The following is a 17,792-nucleotide window of genomic DNA, read 5'->3' on the forward strand; positions in this document are numbered from 1 at the left end:
CTCACATGCTAGGAACAGCCAATGATTTATTGCACAGGTGCTAAATAAATGATTGATTTCCAGAGAAATAAATACTATTAGGTAATCCTTTTGGAAAAGAAGCCATCTGTGACTGTCTGCTGTTTCGGGTCATTGTCTCTGGGAAGTATAAAATAAGTAATGATAACGGTGATGAGAATGACTCATTCTGGTCGAACATCACCGACTGAACTAACCTTTGGGTCCACCGACTCCTGGGATACCTGGCGACCCTATATGGCCTGGATGTCCACCAACTCCAGGTGGACCTTCACGAAAAACAATACCACCTGCAAAGAGACAACATCTAAGCTAATTTTTTATTTAAGTATTTTTTTCAATTAGCAAGTGTTTTAGTAATGTCTTTATTTTATATGCATTTCCCCATCTCTGTTTTGCAAGTTGAGTCTTGTGAAGGTTACCTGCCACTGAAAAGACTGACCAGCTTTCCTTTCACATCACACACATGATTTTTTTTTTTAAAATAAGGATGCAGTTCTATTGCAAGTGCCCCGGGTTCCAGATCTTGACTTGAACATTCCTGAGCTTCAAGAGTTATGCACATCAGGCTTGTCATCAATAAAATGAGGACATAAAACCTACATTTGGGAAAACACCCAGAGGGCTGAGAGTCCTGACACATAGTGAAGCATTTTAGTTTTGTTTTGCTTTGTTTTCCACATAGATACCCTCCTTAACTTAACAGATTTGTTCTTAGACATTATGCCTATTAATAGGATAATTTCTTTGATGGTTGTTAGCCTAGAGGAAAGCTTTTTATTTATTATTTATTTAGACTGCTCAGCTTATCAGATCTTAGTTCTCCTGACCAGGGATTGAATATGGGCCACGGCAGTGAAAGCATCAAATCCTAACCACTAGACCACCAGGGAACACCCTTTATTTATTTTTTAATATTACTCATAGAAGTAGGTGCTTAACTGAATTTCTTTATTAAGTTTTCCAGATTATTTTCTTAATTTTCTATGTTTTAATAATATTGTCTATAAATAATGATTCCTCCTTTCTTAAATAGATCTCTGGAAGATTCTTAAGGCTAGTAGGAGGGCTGAGTATGAAACAAGACCTCCTAGGTACCTGCCAGGAAAGGCATTTTAAAATACATGGCGTGATCTGTATGTTCTTGAGATGCTATACTCCTATCAGCCAACACATTTTGTGAAGTGGCTCTGTCACAGGATGGGGGGAAAAGGACAACTTCATCAGAACCTCCAGGTACCAGTTCACATCCTCTGGGCAGCAGCTCTGTGGTTTCTGACCCACTTTACTTGGCAGCTTCTTGCCTCGGTTCATGCTGCTCACCTGAAGTTTCCTACTCTGGGGCTTTCCTGCTGATGCCAAGGCATGGGATGCCCTGGAAGCCATGGAAACAGAGTCTGGAAGTGTGTGTGTGTGTGTGTGTGTATGTGTGTGTGTATGTGTGTATGGTGGTGATAGTAGGGTGTTCATCTTATCCCTGGACAAACTTTTGCCTCTTGGTCCCCAGGAAAAGTTTATCCTGAGACAAAGTTATACAGCTTCTTGGAAGACAGTCTCCAGGGACTGAACAAGAAGTCGCACTTGGCCTAGGCCAACGTGATAACAGTCCCTCCTCTGCTCCACTCCTCTGTCCCTGCCTCCCTCTCTGTCCTCGGGCTACTGCTGGGCTGATCTTGCCAAGCAGTCATGCTTTCACAGGCAGCTAATAAAATGAAACACCACTGGAAAGATAGCACCTAAGGTCCACACGGATGGCCAAGCTGCATGGAAGGCTCATTGCCCCGATGGGCACACCTCTGTCCCTGGGCATCACACGCAGAAGGGTGCCCTGAAGCATCTTTACCTGGTGGGCCTGGAGGTCCCGGGAACCCCATAGGACCTGGAGAACCAGGACAGCCGGGGGACCCGGGAGGCCCTGCTGCAGTCTTTCCTGGGGGCCCTTGCTCCCCTTTACTTCCTTTCACGCCGGGTACTCCAGGGGCTCCTCGGAGGCCAGGCCTTGATGACCCTTGGAGAAAATAATCATTTATTGTATTAAAAAATTTCCTACTGATTAACATATGCTTTTCAATTGCAAAAGTGAGATAGTCCTGTAAACGTTATACAATCAAAAATATCTAGAGCATATGAAACAAAGTGAATTTTCTTCCCTCCCTTACCTGTGACCTGGTTCAACCATCACAATACAGCAGAGCTCAGACCACTCTATTCCCACCAGGTAACTCACGTGCTTTATTACAAGGGAATGAAACAGAAGTGGGGATTCACTGTAGTCTCTTGATTCAAAAGGATTTCAGTAGAAATTACTCAATATATGCTAAATATTTTGTAATTTTTTTTATTAGAGACTAGAAGATGCTTATCTTTCAGTGTCTCAAATAAGAAAGAGAGAAAAGTGTAATTGAACTTTTGTTGTTGTTATTTAGTTGCTAAGTCATGCCCAACTCTTTTGCAACCCCATGGACTATAGCCCACCAGGCTCTCTGTCCATGGGATTTCCCAGGCAAGAATAACGGAGTGGGTCACCATTTCCTTCTCCAGGGGATCTTCCTGACCTAGGGATAGAACCCACATATACTACATTGGCAGGAGGATTCTTCGCTACTGAGCCACCAGGGAAGCCCATTTGAAGTTTATTTCTGCCAATTGTCTTATGCACTGTGTGTGCTGAGTAGCTTCAGTTGTGTCCGACTCTTTGCCATCCTATGGACCGTAGCCCGCCAGCCTCCTCTATCTATGGAATTCTCCAGGTAAGAATAGTGGAGTGGGTTGCCACTACCTATTCCAGCGGATCTTCCCGACCCAGGGATCAAACCCACGTCCTCTGTGTCTCCTGCATTCCAGGCAGATTCTTTACCACTGAGCCACCGGGGAAGAATACTGGGAGGTGCTCTTTCTTAGTATTTGGTCGGACCTCTAAAATCTCCATTTGCATCATTTCACCTTCAAGAAACACCTGCTGTTAAGAGTTTGGTATATATTTTTCCATGTATATGCAAGCTCACATAATATGTATGCATTTTCCCTTTTCTTTTACAATAAAATCATAATATACATACAGTCCTCCACTCTCTTTAACCTTAATTCATTTTCAAAATTATTTTTAAAATATACAGCATAGTATAGAGAAAAATGAAATATAGTCAATGTAAGGGTTTATCAAATCTTTGCTATTTTGTTCTTATTTTGTTTCCTTTTCACAAGATGACCCATTACAGAATGACAGTTAAAACTGAGGCCACTGTGGTTAATCCTTAACTAACCATCCTTGACCCTATTCTTCCTCTTTCAAGAGGCAACAACTCTAATGATTCATGAATATTTTTACACTTCACAGAATTGTGTATGTACTACAAACAATATATATTAAAATATAAAAACTGTATCTATGTATCCTTAGGCAACTTGTGATACATTATGAAAACTAAACTATCACTTTAACCAACGTAATTGTCACAAAATTAACCTTTTCCTTTCTCTGTATCTTTTTCTGAGTTTCAAGCCTCCTGCTCCCACACCAAAGTTACTGCCTGACACTTAATTAAAAATGCGTGCGTGCTGTCTCTTCAGCTGTGTCTGACTCTTTGCAATCATGTGGACTGTAGCCCACCGGGCTCCTCTGTCCTTGGAATTCTCCAGGGAAGAATACTGGAGTGGGTTGCCATGCCCTCCTCCAGGGGATCTTCCCAACCCAGGAAATGAACTCTTAAGTCTGCTGTGTTGGCAAGCGGGTTCTTAACCACTTGGGAAGCTCAGTAGTAGTTAAAACTACTGAGAAGTGAAAAAGAGCATTTCTATATCACTTTGGGTCAGTTTTCCTCCCTTTTCCCCTGAAGGTCCCAAAGTTAGTGATGAAGAAGTTGTAAACACTTGTGTATCAATGAATGAAACATCAGTCTTAGGTAAATAATGCAAACTCATTAGAAAGCAGCATGTTTTCCTTTTAATAGTATTTGTATTGGTATCCGAGAAACATGTACATACCAGGACTTCCAGGGGCTCCAGGGGGACCACTGGGACCTGAGGATACATAACAGTAATTGTTTACAAAGATAGAAATATCCCCTCCTTCCAGTATTGAAATCTTAGATGGCCATATAATGATAATTACTAATACATTTTTCATGCTTTGCCTCTACTCTCACATAAATATGAGAAAAGTTCACTCATTTAGACAAACTGTGAAGAAGAAACCAAATTCATCTTAGATGTCTAAAACTCAAAAACAGGGAGGAGGAGAAGTAGGGGATTAAGGGACATGAACTACTATGTATAAAATTAATAAACAATAAGGACATATTGTATAGCACAAGGAAATACAGCCATTATTTTTAAATAAATTTACATGGAGTATAACCTACAAAAGTATTGGATCACTATGTTATACACCTTAAACCAATATAATATTATAAATCAACTATACTTTTTTGTTTTAAAGTAAATTATAGTGCTTTATCATCTTCAGATAACTCAACAGACATTTCCTAAGAGCTGTTCTGTGTTTGGCACTCTGCTGGGATGATTCAGAGGTCAGAAGGACAAACAACTGAAAATTGTCAAGAACCTCAAATTTGGCCTGGATCCATTTCAGATCACTTATAGCTATAACACCGAGTAGGGTTCCAACTCTTTGATGTATATTAGTAATTTATAGTGAGCATATCAGATTTTTTAAAACATGTGTCTAATAATTATCTGTCCATTTGTTTAAAACAATGAGAAGTTTTACACGTTTAAATAAAATTCTCCTTGAAATCTTATTTATATCAATCATTTTCCTGGATCAGTGGTTCTCAAGCCTGCTACACATTAGAATTAATCTAAGGAGCTTCTGTGACCTGCCAGTATCTAGGGCCCTCCTCCAGGCAATTACATCAGAATCAGAAGGAAGAAATGGGGACATGGTTCTTATTCAGCAGTTCTTGGGGATTTCAATGTGCGGTGAGATATAGAGCTTATTAGACAAGATCATCTCAACCATCAAAAGGGACAGAATATAAGTCAATGTGACTTTAATTCATGGCCCTGGAAGTCAGGAAGCAAGGGCTTCAGTTCCTTCTTGTCCCTATTTGTGTCGATTTGCTCAAATGAGAGCTGTTAGGGGCTCCATCTTCTCTTCTGTAATCCCTCTGGGACTGCTGGTTTTGGATACTCCCTCTTCCTGCCCTCTGGCTATGTTAGTGTCTTCCTATCAGATGTGAATGTTATGTTTAAAGATATTTAATTATGCATAAAGATAATCAGTTACCGTCTACTGTATACCACCTAAGGAATTTTCTTAGGAAAATATGAAAATTAGGAAACATCAAAAAATACCACCACCTATGAACATTAGGAGACTGCCCCTTTCCTCTTGCAAATTCTAGGTCTATAAACACATGCTTTGAAACACATATTGCCATGAATGAAAGACACAGGATGATTAGCAAATGCTTTAGGAAGAAAATTCTTCTCACCCTGTGGGCCACGAGCTCCCTTGGGCCCTGGTAGGCCTGGAATTCCTTCATCTCCCTTTTCCTGGTATGCATCATAATATTCTGTCTTAAAGGAAAATGAAATTGAAAAAAAAAAGATAGCTATTTATGGTAACTTGCCAAATACAATTACTTCAATTTCTTCTTTTTTGACTAAAATGATACGTTCCTTATTTTCCTGAATTCACAGGCTTATGTGTTAGAAAAACATGGCAGTTAGATATATGGGATGGATAAATTTAAAAGTTAACCTGGTATCATGACAGTGCATATTTCATGGGCTTTCATTTAGAAATACATTTTCTGATGTGGCCCAAATCACATACACACACTTAAATATGAATATACATATCTATATACGTGTGAGTATGTATATAGAAATTAAAGTTTTACAAAAGAGTAACTTTTTACAACATATGATCAACTCTGATATTTTTTATTCTAATCTATTTCATTTTTTAAAAATGCCTGTCCTGAGGACTAAGTTTATTTCAAAGTACGTTGGGACCTATACATCAAAAAAATACTTCATTGCTTCTCTAAATTTCAGGACAGCATTGATCTTCAGACAAACGTTTCCTTAGTCCAAGGACTGAGGATTAGTAGTATTTCTGAAGTGATCAATGGACCTTCTGCTCATTTTCTTAACCATCTCCTTCCAAAGTAGAACTTCCTCTGAGTCAGTAGAAGCTTCAGAATCATGTGGAATTGAGCATTAAAAAAAAGATGGAAATATAAGTTTTTAAAAACTTTTTTCAGCTTTATCCTGCATGGGGCCAATTAGCTTACTGACTTGTTTAAAGAACTATAACAAGAACTTTGTAGTTAAAACTGTATGCATAAAGTGAAAAAAAATTCATAATAATAATAGTAATAACAGTGTAATAAACTTTTCCATCATAAAATCCATCAAGATATGTATGTACCTACCAAGTACTGTCAAAGTACTTTCACAAAATAGCCTTTCATCTTCCCAGCAACCCCTTAAAAGGATCTTGGGACTGTCATCTGAATCATTTGCTTGCAAGGTAAAGAAGCTGATTTCTGGGACCCTCCTTCAGTTACTGAGTTAACTTACTTGGCCTGGGGGGTCTGGGAACTGCATTTGTAGGAGGACACAAACGCACTCCCCCAATGACTCCTGTGCCACCAGGGACCTTTCTGTCCCACTTGCAGGTCTTAAATGGGAGCTCTGCTCTGCACTCTGAATGTGAGAACCACTGTCATTTGAGGCAGCAAAGGAAGGTACCGGAACTCAGAGCCTGGGTCCCATTCACACTCATCCCAAGCTACAGAGTCACTATATACAGCATGGCCACCCTGTTGCCAGGAGCTGATGGACATCAAATCCATGTCCATGTGGGAAGGAGAGATCACCTGCCTCTAAGGAGCTTAAAAGTGAAAGTGTTAGTTGCTGAGTCATGTCTGACTCTTTGCAACCCTATGGACGATAGCCCACCAGGCTCCTCTGTCCATGGAGTTCTCCAGGCAAAAATACTGGAATGTGTTGTCATTCCCTTCTCCAGGGGATCTTCCTGATCCAAGGATCAAATTCGGGTCTCCTGCATTGCAGGTGGATTCTTTACCATCTGAGCCACCAAGGAAGCTTGGGCTGGAGTCACTGGCTTTTGCAGGCCTTTAATTTAACCCAAAGTTGAGCTTCTGCTGCCTTATAGTTCAGGGCTGTTATAACAGGGCCCAGAAGGTGAAGTCCTTCTCCCCTACCGCCAGTACCTGAGCTGTCCTTCACTGCCGCCCTGCTATGCTACTCAAAGGTGCAGGATGACCTTAGGCCAGGCCTGTCTAGACAAAGGCTTTTTCTTCTCTGCAGCCCAGCATGGGCATTGCCAGTGCATTCCAGGGACCAAGAAGAACCAGATAAAAATATCTGTCCGTCATCGAATGGACAAATAATGACAATAGCTATTTTTTTTTGCCCTGAATTGATAAAAAGGTAAATACTATAATCTCTATCATAGCAGTTAGTAAGGGACACTGATTCCAAATTTCCTTGATATTTGGAGACTTGATCAAGCATAATGTTAATATTGTTCTTCATTACACTTACTGGACCACGAAATCCTGGCGGGCCAGAGTTTCCTTTCCACCCCTGTATTGAAAGACAGTTACAAATTATGAGCACATTAAGCAAAAGTATTTACATGTTAGGTATACTTAGAAATCAAAATGCATAGTTAAACAAATCTATGCTAAAACCAATGTTATTTCTATGAAATGTACAAGTCAAATTAGCACAAAAGGGATATTGACTTTTGATTATTTTCCTGGAGGGCCATATCTGAGGCAGAAATCCTATCTACAAGGTCTGGAAGAAGTGGCTCTTATTCTCTTGGTTTCTTCCACATCACTCCCTTCAAAGCATGTTTGCATCGCTGCATGCTCTCCCTGTTCGCACCTGGACGAGAGGCACAGGGAAGCCAGGCCGTGGGTTGTAGGCAGTTCCCAGTGTCCCAGCTATAGTCAAACTTTCTTACTGAAAAGAGCATTCCAGAATTCTACAGAAAGCCATAATATCATAGGATAAAAATCTTGATGCTGCCTAAATATACCTATATAGGAAAATTATTTGAAATCCATAACGTGTTGTCAGAAATAACTTGATGCGAAACCCAGTCCACCGTTCACCAATGATGACCGTTCAGTTCATCGTGACCCAGGTTGAGACTCACAGGGTTCAGACCATGCTAGACCTCCGATGAGCCGAAACTTCCTCCAATCACAGGTCCTTTCCAACTCCTTCCTCATGGGAAGCTGAAATCTCACTGGTCCTCAGCCAACTTCCACTACACTCTAGAACAGGTTTAACATCTTTCCCTTCAAGTGTTTAAGTAAAGCCGCCACAGCTCTCCTTTCTTCCTAACAAATATGCTGAAGTATTTTAGTGAAGTCTGACTGTGACTCCTTGCACCGAGTTTCAGGATGTGGGGAAGAAAAGGGGGAGAAAACCCAGCCAGTAATAAAAGCTGAAAGCAGATGTTAGGAAGGGAATTACCTTAATGCCATCTTCACCCCTTAACCCAGGGAAACCCTTGTCGCCTTTGGCTCCCTAAGAGAAGAGCAAAGTGAATAGATTAGAAGACACTCTGATAATCAATTTCTTCTGGAGCAAGCAAAATGCTTTAAACTCCTTTCTGGGGGGAAAAAAAGGGTGCTCAGGTGACCTCTCTCCACCGAGAGGTGTAACACTTAAAAATGCATGAGTACTCAGTCGCTCAGTCGCTTCTGTCTCTGCAACACTATGGACTGTAACCCACCATGAGTGACTCTCAAAACCCCTTCTTGGTCTAATACGACTGACTTTCATTACATCAATGGGCCAAGTCACACATTTACCTCAGTGCCAGGAAAACCGGGGGCACCATCTTTTCCAGGCTTTCCCTAAAACAAAAACAAAAGAAAAACATGAAGGAAAAACTATTAATTGCAAAACCGACGATGACCCTCTGCCAGGAAAGGCAGAAGCCAGTCAGACTGGGAAGTTAGGGAGGGTCATGGGATTCTCCAGGCAAGAGTTAGACATGACTGAAGCAACTTCGCACACATACAGTGTTCCATTGAATATATGTACCACATCTTCTTTATCCATTCATCTGTCAATGGACACATGTTGTTTCCATGTCCTGGCTAAACTAAGTTAGCCATCCAAGCTTAGAAGGAAAAGCAGGGAAGCACTGAGCAGAGAAGTAAGCAGGAAAATTCAGAAAGAGAGAGGCGTTCACAGTCAATGTATTTATTTGCAATGTTAGCAATTCCCTGAACTGCAGAAGTGCCTATATTTAAATATACAAATAAAAGAAATTTTATAGTGCTTAAAGAGACAGAGCTGTTTAACTATTATGGGATTAACTATTATGGTACTTACTTTCCATGATAAAATTAAAAATAATATTAGTTGAATATTTGTCTTAGAAAAAATATACTTTTCCCAGTGTATGATTTTTAGAGTTTTTAAACAATGAGAGTACTGCATGCTAGGTACTATGGGCTAAGCCATTTCAGTTCTGTGTGACTCCTTGTGACTTCATGGACTGCAGCCTTCCAGGCTCCTCTGTCCATGGGGATTCTCCAGGCAAGAATACTGGAGTGGGCTGCCATGCCCTCCTCCAGGGGATCTTCCTGGCCCAGGGATGGAACGCTCGTCTCATGTCTCCTGTGTTGGCAGGCATGTTCTTTGCCACTAGCACCACCTGGGAAGCCCCAAGCATCTTGTACTTGCCATCTATAAAGTCCTGAATACTGACTACTTTGGGGCTCCCTTGGTGGCCCAGATGGTAAAGAATCCACCTGCAATGTGGAAGACCTGGGTTTGATTAATTTAGGCTGCACATGACACTGGATTCCAAACTCACCTGCGGGCCTGGTTCTCCAGGAGCACCCTTTTCTGATCCATAAGATTCTCCAGGTGGCCCCTGTATTAGTGAGAGTTAAGTCAAGTTTTGTAAATTACTGATCTTTGACTTACATCGATTTTTATGAACTTTTCCCTTCCGTTAAAATTTTTGAAATGATAGGTTATCTAAGTGGGACATCTTATTCATGAATATTAAATTAGAAACAGATGCTATAAAATCAGATGCTGAAGATAAATCACAAGATGGGTGACAGAGGGTGCATGTAAAACAGTGCAGGGATTTCAGCTAGAAGTGGCCATAAAATAATTCTAGCATTTATGATCCCTGCAGTAAAATGCTATCACGCTTTAGCTAATATTAAGCCTTAAAGGTAGTTCATACGTCAAAATATGCTCTAAGTTTCTACTTTTTGTTTCAAGAGAACAATATGATTCTAAGTGACCTACAGAGGGTCCAGGGGGTCCGGACTGTCCCATGGCTCCCCGGTCTCCCTTCTCTCCCTTGAGGTCCTGTCACAAAAACAAGTTGAGGTCATCAGAAAGAGAGCAAACAAGATATTATTGACTACATTTGGAAAAGTCCTCTAGCTGTCCAATGAACTGGATTTTCAAGTTACATATATGCCTCCTATTAACATAACACATCACCATTTCTCACATTTTGAATTTTATACCTGTGAACCCCCTGAGACAATACACAAACATTTTGTGTGCTGCATTTTAGTTTTTGAATTGAGGTATAGTAGATTTACAAATATTATATTAGTTTCAGGTGTACAATGTAGTGATTTAAGATTTTTGTATATTATACTCCATTTATAGTTATTATAAAACACTGGTTATATTCCCTGTGCTATACAATATATCCTTTCTACAGTCTCTTTTTAAAAAAGAAAGGAACTTAGATCAAACTATATTAAACTAATTTAACTCCTGAATCAGTTTTCTATAAGCACAATCAGATCATTTCTAATATATTTTACTCTCATTTTTAATATATTGAAATTATTTTAACTGAGATCAAGTATTTTCCGAGTAAATGTTATAATGAGGATTTGAGTCATTAATTAGGTTTGTTTTGGCCTTATCACATTTTATTAATATTTTGTGAAAATATAATTTTCAAAAACAATTTTTTCCCAATGTGAGTACTCTCTTGGGGTATCATTTTTTTTAAAAAGTCATTTTTTATCCCCTGAGTCAAATCTCCCAGCTCTTAATGTTCTCAAGATAAGATTTTTTTAAATCAATTTTTCAGCCAATAAAGCTTTAGATTTTATTAAATTTACTTTTGTTGATTAATTCTGAAAAGTTCAGTTATTTTCCTCAGGCAACACTTTTTCCAACCTTCAGTGAGAGTTATTATTTTGGTCATATAAAACGTCACCATGTTTTAACTTATTAGCTTTGTTTGATAGCTTCTATCATTAAAAATTAATTATATTGAAAAGTGATGGCTAAGTTATTTCTTTTAGGATGATGAAAATGTTCTAAAATTGCCCACAGTAAGTTGCACAACTCTGTGAATACATTAAAAGCCACTGAATTGCACACTAAGTGAGTGAATTATATGTTATGTGAATTATACCTCAATAATGCTATTAAAAATTAATTATAGCTAAAATCCATGAATTCCTTCTTTAAAATGGTGAAAATTACAGAATGTAAATTATATTGCAATCAAGGTATTATCAAAACAATTAATCATAATTTTAAAAAAGAGGGATGATTTATGTTTACTTCTTAGTTTGTTGTTTAGTCACTCAGTCTTGTTTGACTCTTTTGGACCCCGTGGACTGTAGCCCGCCAGGCTCTTCTGTCCATGGGGTTTCCCAGGCAAGAATACTGGAGTGGGTTGCCATTTCCTTCTCCTGGGGATCTTCCCAACCCAGGGATTGAACCTTTGTCTGCTGAGTTGGCAGGTAGATTTTTTTTTACCACTGGGCCACCTGGGAAGTGGACTTAGGGGACAGAGCTTATAAAAGAGGTAAGGGATCACAAGGGCCTCATGGCAGAGAGAGGAAGACAGGAGCCTAATAATAAAACAGAAGAGTTACCGTTCTGTTATCAGGGCCGGTTAGAGTCACAATAACTGTCCCTGGTGGTCCAGGCGGTCCTGTTAATCCTTTCACACCCTAAAGACAAATACACTCAGGAATTAAAAAAAAAAAAAAACTTAAGCATAAGAAATCTACATTTCCTCTTTAGTCCTTACTTTAACAATAAAGCAAACAAAACTTGAGACATGGCAAATACTCTGGTTTCAATGTGACTTAGTAAATAAAATGTGTATTAGTAAGTCTTTTGTTGTTGTTGGTCAGTTGCTCAGTTGTGTCTGGCTCTGTGGCCCCATAGACTGCAGCACTTCAGCCTTCCCTGTCCTTCAGCATCTCCTGGAGTTTGCTTAAACTCATGTCCATTGAGTCAGATAGTTAGATGCTATCCAACTATCTTATCCTCTGGCGTACCCTTCTCCTCCTACCTTCAATCTTTCCCAGCATCTGGCTCTTCGCATCAGGGAGCCAAAGTGCTGGAGCTTAAGTTTCAGTAAGGGTCCTTCCAATGAATATTCAGAGCTGATCTCCTTTAGGATGGACTGGTTTGATCTCCTTGCAGTCCAAGGGACTCTCGAGTCCTCTCCAAAACCACAGTTTGAAAGCATCAGTTCTTTGGCGCTCAGCCTTCTTTATGGTCCAACTTTCACACGCGTACATGACTACTGGAAAAACCATAGCTTTGTCTATATGGACCTTTGTTGGCAAGATAATGTCTCTGCTTTTTAATACGCTGTTTAGATTTGTTATAGCTTTTTCCGAGGAGCAAGTGTCTTTTAATTTCATGGATGCAGTCACCATCCACAGTGCTTTTTGAGCCCAAGAAAAGAAAGTCTGTCACTCTTTCCATTGTTTCCCCATCTATTTGCATGGGACTGGATGCCTTGACCTTCGTTTTTTGAATGTTGAGTTTTAAGCCAGCTTTTTCACTCTTCTCTTTCACCTTCATCAAGAGGCTCTTTAGTTCCTCTTTGCCTTCTGCCATAAGGGTGGTGTGATGACCACCACGTATCTGAAGTTATTGATATTCGACCTGGCAATCTTGATTCCAGCTTGTGCTTCATCCAGCCTGGCACTTCTCATGGTATACTCTCACTTCAGTTCAGTTCAGTCACTCAGTCATGTCCGACCCTTTGTGATCCCATGGACTGCAGCACACCAGCCTTCCCTGTCCACCACCAACTCCCGGAGCTTGCTCAAACTCATGTCCATCGAGTCAGTGAGGCCATCCAACCATCTCATCCTCTGTCAACTCCTTTTCCTCCCACCTTCAATCTTTCCTAGCATCAGGGCCTTTTCCAGCGAGTCAGTCCTTCACATCATGTGGCCAAATTTGGAGTTTCAGCTTCAGTCCTTCCAATGAATATTCAGGACTGATTTCCTTTAGGATGAACTGGTTTGGTCTCCCTGCAGTCCAAGGGACTCTCAAGAGTCTTCTCCAACACCACAGTTCAAAAGCATCAATTCTTCAGTGTTCAGCTTTCTTTATAGTCCAACTCTAACATCCATACATGACTACTGGAAAAACCATAGCTTTGACTAGATAGACCTTTGTCAGCAAAGTAATGTCTCTGCTTTTTAATATGCTGTCTAGGTTGGTCATAACTTTTCCTCCAGGGACCAAGCGTCTTTTAATTTCATTTTGGAGTCCCCCAAAATAAAGTCTGTCACTGTTTCCATTGTTTCCTCATCTATTTGCCATGAAGTGATGGGACTGGATGCCATGATCTTAGTTTTCTGAATGTTGACTTCTAATCCAACTTTTTCACTCTCCTCTGTCACTTTCATCAAGAGGCTCTTTAGTTCTACTTCACTTTCTGCCATAAGGGTGGTGTCATCTGTGTATCTGAGGTTATTGATATTTCTCCGGGTGATCTTGATTCCAGCTTGCGCTTCATCCAGCCCATAATTTTTCATGATGATACTCTACATAAAGTTAAATAAGCAAAGTGGCAATACACAGCCTTGACACACTCCCTTCCCAATCTGGAACCAGCCTGTTGTTCCATGTCTGGTTCTAACTGTTGCTTCTTGATTTACATACAGATTTCTCAGGAGGCAGGTAAGGTGATCTGGTATTTCCATCTCTTTAAGAATTTTCCACAGGTTGTTGTGATGGATCACTGTCAAAGGCTTTAATGTAGTCAGTGAAGCAGAAGTAGATGTTTTTCTGGAATTCTGTTGCTTTTTCTATGATCCAGTTGATGTTGGCAATTTGATCTCTGGCTCGTCTGCCTTTTCTAAATCCAGCTTGTACATCTGAAAGTTCTCAGTTCACATACTGTTGATGCCTAGCTTAAAGGATTTTGAGCATTACTTTGCTAGCATGCAAAATGAGTGCAATTGTGCAGTAGTTTGAACATTCTTTGGCATTGCCCTTTTTCGGGATTGAAATGAAAACTGAGTTTTTTCAGTCCTATGACCCTACTGAGTTTTCCAAATTTGCTGGCATACTTAGTGCAGCACTTCAAGAGCATCATCTTTTAGGATTTGAAATAGCTCAACTGGAATTCCATCACCTGTCTAGCTTTGCAGTGATGCTTCCTAAGGCCCATTTGACTTCACACTCCAGGATGTCTGGCTCTAGGTGAGTGAGCACACCTTTGTGGTTATCTGGGTTATTAAGATTTTTTTTGCTTTGTTCTTACCTTATTGGAGTATAGCTAATTAACAGTGTTGTGACAGTTTCAAGTGGACAGCAAAGGAACTCCACCATATATATACATGTATCCATTTTTTCCCCAAACTCCCCTCCCATCCAGGCTGCCACATAACATTGAGCAGAATTCTTTGTGCTATACAGTAGGTCCTTGTTGATAACCCTTTTTAAATACAGCAGTGTATACATGTCCATCCCAAAGCCCCTAACTATCCCTTTCCCCCATCATTCTCCCTGGCAATCATAAGTTTCCTCTAAGCCTGTGAGTCTGTTTCCGTTTTGTATACAAGTTCATTTGTATCATTTCTTTTTCGATTCCGCATATAAGGGCATCACCAGATATTTCTCCTTCTCTGTCTGACTCACTTCACTCAGTATGTCAATCTGTAGGTCCATCCATGTTGCTGCAAATGGCATTACAAAATGTGTGGTTTATAAAATATTCTGCCCACAAATAAACCATAGTATATAAATTACCCGCTCTCCTTTCTGTCCTAGCACGTTATCGCCCATGTAACCCTGTAAGAAAAGACAAAACCAGATTATTTTTTTTAATGAATACAAATATACAGTCTAAGCCCATTAAAGTTCCAATGTTTGTAACTGAACACTTACATTTTAATTGTAATGTTAGGATTGTAAAAGTTACTTTATTGCTTGGAGTAAAGTGGCAAAATGTTTCTTTTAAAAGCAGAGATCTTAAAGTGCAGAAAGTTGAAGGGAGTTACTTAAAAAAGCAAGTGATGGCATGAAAGGGTGTGGGGTGGAGGAGGAAGCCCGCTTAGAAGACATTTTTTTTGGCTTAGCCAGCCACCAGCTAGTTTTGAATCTGCTGGCTGGATATGTAACTTCTTGATGCCCTGTTTTCTAGTCTTAAAAATAAGAGGGATGTGTAGCTGCACTTCAGGATTCTGAAATTCAAAACTTAATAGAGAACTAAAAACAGAATTCAAGCTAACCTGACTTCACTAGTAAGTTAGAACATGAGCTAAGTCTAATGTGAATCATCTCTCTTCAGTAAATTTATCATTTCAACCAATGTCTCTTTGTTTCTTTGCTTCTGAGTTTGCAGATTTTCATCCCATTAGGCCACAAGCAGTAAAGAAAAGCTCAGGATGACGAATCAAAAGATTTTAAACTTTAGTTCTGCCAATTACTGTTTGATGATTCACTTAACCTGAACCTGTTCATCTCAGAGAGTATGTATGTGTGTGTCTGTGTATGTATACACACGCACATCAATGAAACAATAAATGTGAAAGCGCCTTGGAAAGTATCCTGCAACAAAGGCTTACCTGATAGTAAGAGATATTGTGTTTAGTGCTAATTTCCTGGTGAGGCTCAGCCCTCTGTCAGCATTTTCTTACTTAAACTAATGAAAATTAGACTATCCAGCCCCAAAATACACCACTTTGGCAGAAGAACTCTTTTTGAGCTGAAGGCATTTGAGAAACAGGGAATGCAGAAACAGTTCTCTCCTCTCCCCCTGGGCCTCAAGGCTGGGCATAGATATCCCCGTGTGAATGTCACCTTCCCCTCTCCTGTACACAGAAGAGAAGACAGCTCATCACGGGAGACAGCACCAACTTAAACCTGCATCAACAAACTTCACTGAAATAACCCTTATCTTCCACTACTTTCCCCCTTATATTTACCTTCCCACAGTTTGTTGCCCCTAGAAGCTCACAACCCACTTCCTATGTCTTGATACTTTGCCACAAATGTATCACCCTTTGTTAAAAGGGTATACAAGCCTCTGGGTCAGATTGCTTCTTTGGGGTTTTCATTTCATTTCTGTGAGGTCTCCATATGCATATGAAATCAACCTTTTTTCTCCTGTTAACCCAGTCACTGAACCTAAGAAGATAGAAGAAAAAGTTTTTTTTTTTTTTCTCCCCAATCCTAACAGTTGGCTTTTGTAACAAAGACATGCAGGACCCTGTTTAATGAGCACATGAACAGCCATCTTTTATTTTCTAGTATGAAGACAGGTTGGTTTGGGGAAGCAGCCCAGTACAAAAATGTATAAGATAAAGTACTGGGAGATCGGCAGGACTATGAGAAATGGAAACTTATGGACTAGGAATCCTTTCTCTCTTCCCAACAAGGAGCTCCTTATAATTGAATTAAGACTCTTTGTATCAGAGATCAAGTTACTGAAGTGCAGGGAAAAGAGAATAAAGAGGTGAACTGTTCATGTCCCCGCTGGGGATTCTCGTTGAGTCCCAAAGAGAAGCCCCAGCAGAGCCCCACATGTTCAATCAGACTCAGTTGGCTTTTAGATTGGTTAGGATGTTTTGGCTGGTACAACATATAGATTGCAACCTACCTTAGGTCCTGGAGGTCCCATGGCTCCCGGAAAGCCCTGGAAAAATCCATCAGTTAAAATTACAGCAGGTAGTGCACCAAGCCTACAATTCTGTTTAAAATTTTTAAGCTATGATTCTTTTATTAGTTACGATGTCTATTGCCATGGTGGCTTCATACTCACAAGGAATCCTGGAGGGCCAAGTGGACCTGCAGGTCCAGGAAAACCTGGAAGGCCTGGCAAACCCTTTAAATGAAGAGAAGAATTAAAGTTTAAATTTACTTCTTACTGAAGAACTATGTCCATTAGTTAAATGCCTTAAATTATTTTAGTAAAATCAGGGCATAATGTTTCCCATTTATGCTTGCAGTTAATTTCAGTAAAGGCCATGTGCCATGTATAACTACCAGGACTATCTTGGTGATACTATCTTGGAGGTACCACCATCCTGGTGGTACTATTTCCAGAAAAATGACCAAAGCATTTGCTTTACTTTAGAAGACTTTTAAGATTTTTAGAAAAATTTCCTTTCCCTGCTTCTCTCTCTGTCTCTCGCCAAGCATGCTCCTACCTCTGGATCTTTCCACCTGCTTTCCCTCTGCCTAGAATCCTCTTTCCCCAAATGTCTATCTCTATGACTCACTTCTGCTCCCTTTTCTTGTCTTTACTCAAACATAATCCTTTCAACAGGCCTTCCTGCACATCCAATCTAAAGCCACAGTACTCCTTCTAACCTAGACACTTCCTATCCTCAACCCAACATTAATTTTTCTCCTCAGCATTTATTACTATCTAACACAACACACATGGATGTGAGAGTTGAACTATAAAGAAAGCTGAGCACAGAAGAATTGATGCTTTTGAACTGTGGTGTTGGAGAAGACTCTTGAGAGTCCCTTGGACTGCA

General features: G+C 40.0%; 1 protein-coding gene across 1 annotated transcript in view; it reads right to left on the minus strand.

The window, feature by feature from the left end:
• The window catches only part of COL4A3 (collagen type IV alpha 3 chain), a 167,260-nt gene that overhangs the window by 58,104 nt on the left and 91,364 nt on the right, over positions 1 to 17,792 (minus strand). The window contains exons 10-22 of the mRNA XM_043909827.1: positions 17,069 to 17,131; positions 16,907 to 16,942; positions 15,055 to 15,096; positions 11,922 to 11,999; positions 10,312 to 10,374; positions 9,863 to 9,922; positions 8,847 to 8,891; positions 8,506 to 8,559; positions 7,561 to 7,602; positions 5,475 to 5,559; positions 4,003 to 4,038; positions 1,862 to 2,026; positions 216 to 308 (exon numbers count right to left, since the gene is read on the minus strand). Of these exons, the coding sequence (XP_043765762.1) occupies positions 216 to 308; positions 1,862 to 2,026; positions 4,003 to 4,038; positions 5,475 to 5,559; positions 7,561 to 7,602; positions 8,506 to 8,559; positions 8,847 to 8,891; positions 9,863 to 9,922; positions 10,312 to 10,374; positions 11,922 to 11,999; positions 15,055 to 15,096; positions 16,907 to 16,942; positions 17,069 to 17,131 (862 nt within the window). The remainder of the gene's footprint in view (positions 1 to 215; positions 309 to 1,861; positions 2,027 to 4,002; positions 4,039 to 5,474; positions 5,560 to 7,560; positions 7,603 to 8,505; positions 8,560 to 8,846; positions 8,892 to 9,862; positions 9,923 to 10,311; positions 10,375 to 11,921; positions 12,000 to 15,054; positions 15,097 to 16,906; positions 16,943 to 17,068; positions 17,132 to 17,792) is intronic.

Source organism: Cervus elaphus, chromosome 8, assembly GCF_910594005.1.
Source record: "Cervus elaphus chromosome 8, mCerEla1.1, whole genome shotgun sequence".
Taxonomy (NCBI): Eukaryota; Metazoa; Chordata; class Mammalia; order Artiodactyla; family Cervidae; genus Cervus; species Cervus elaphus.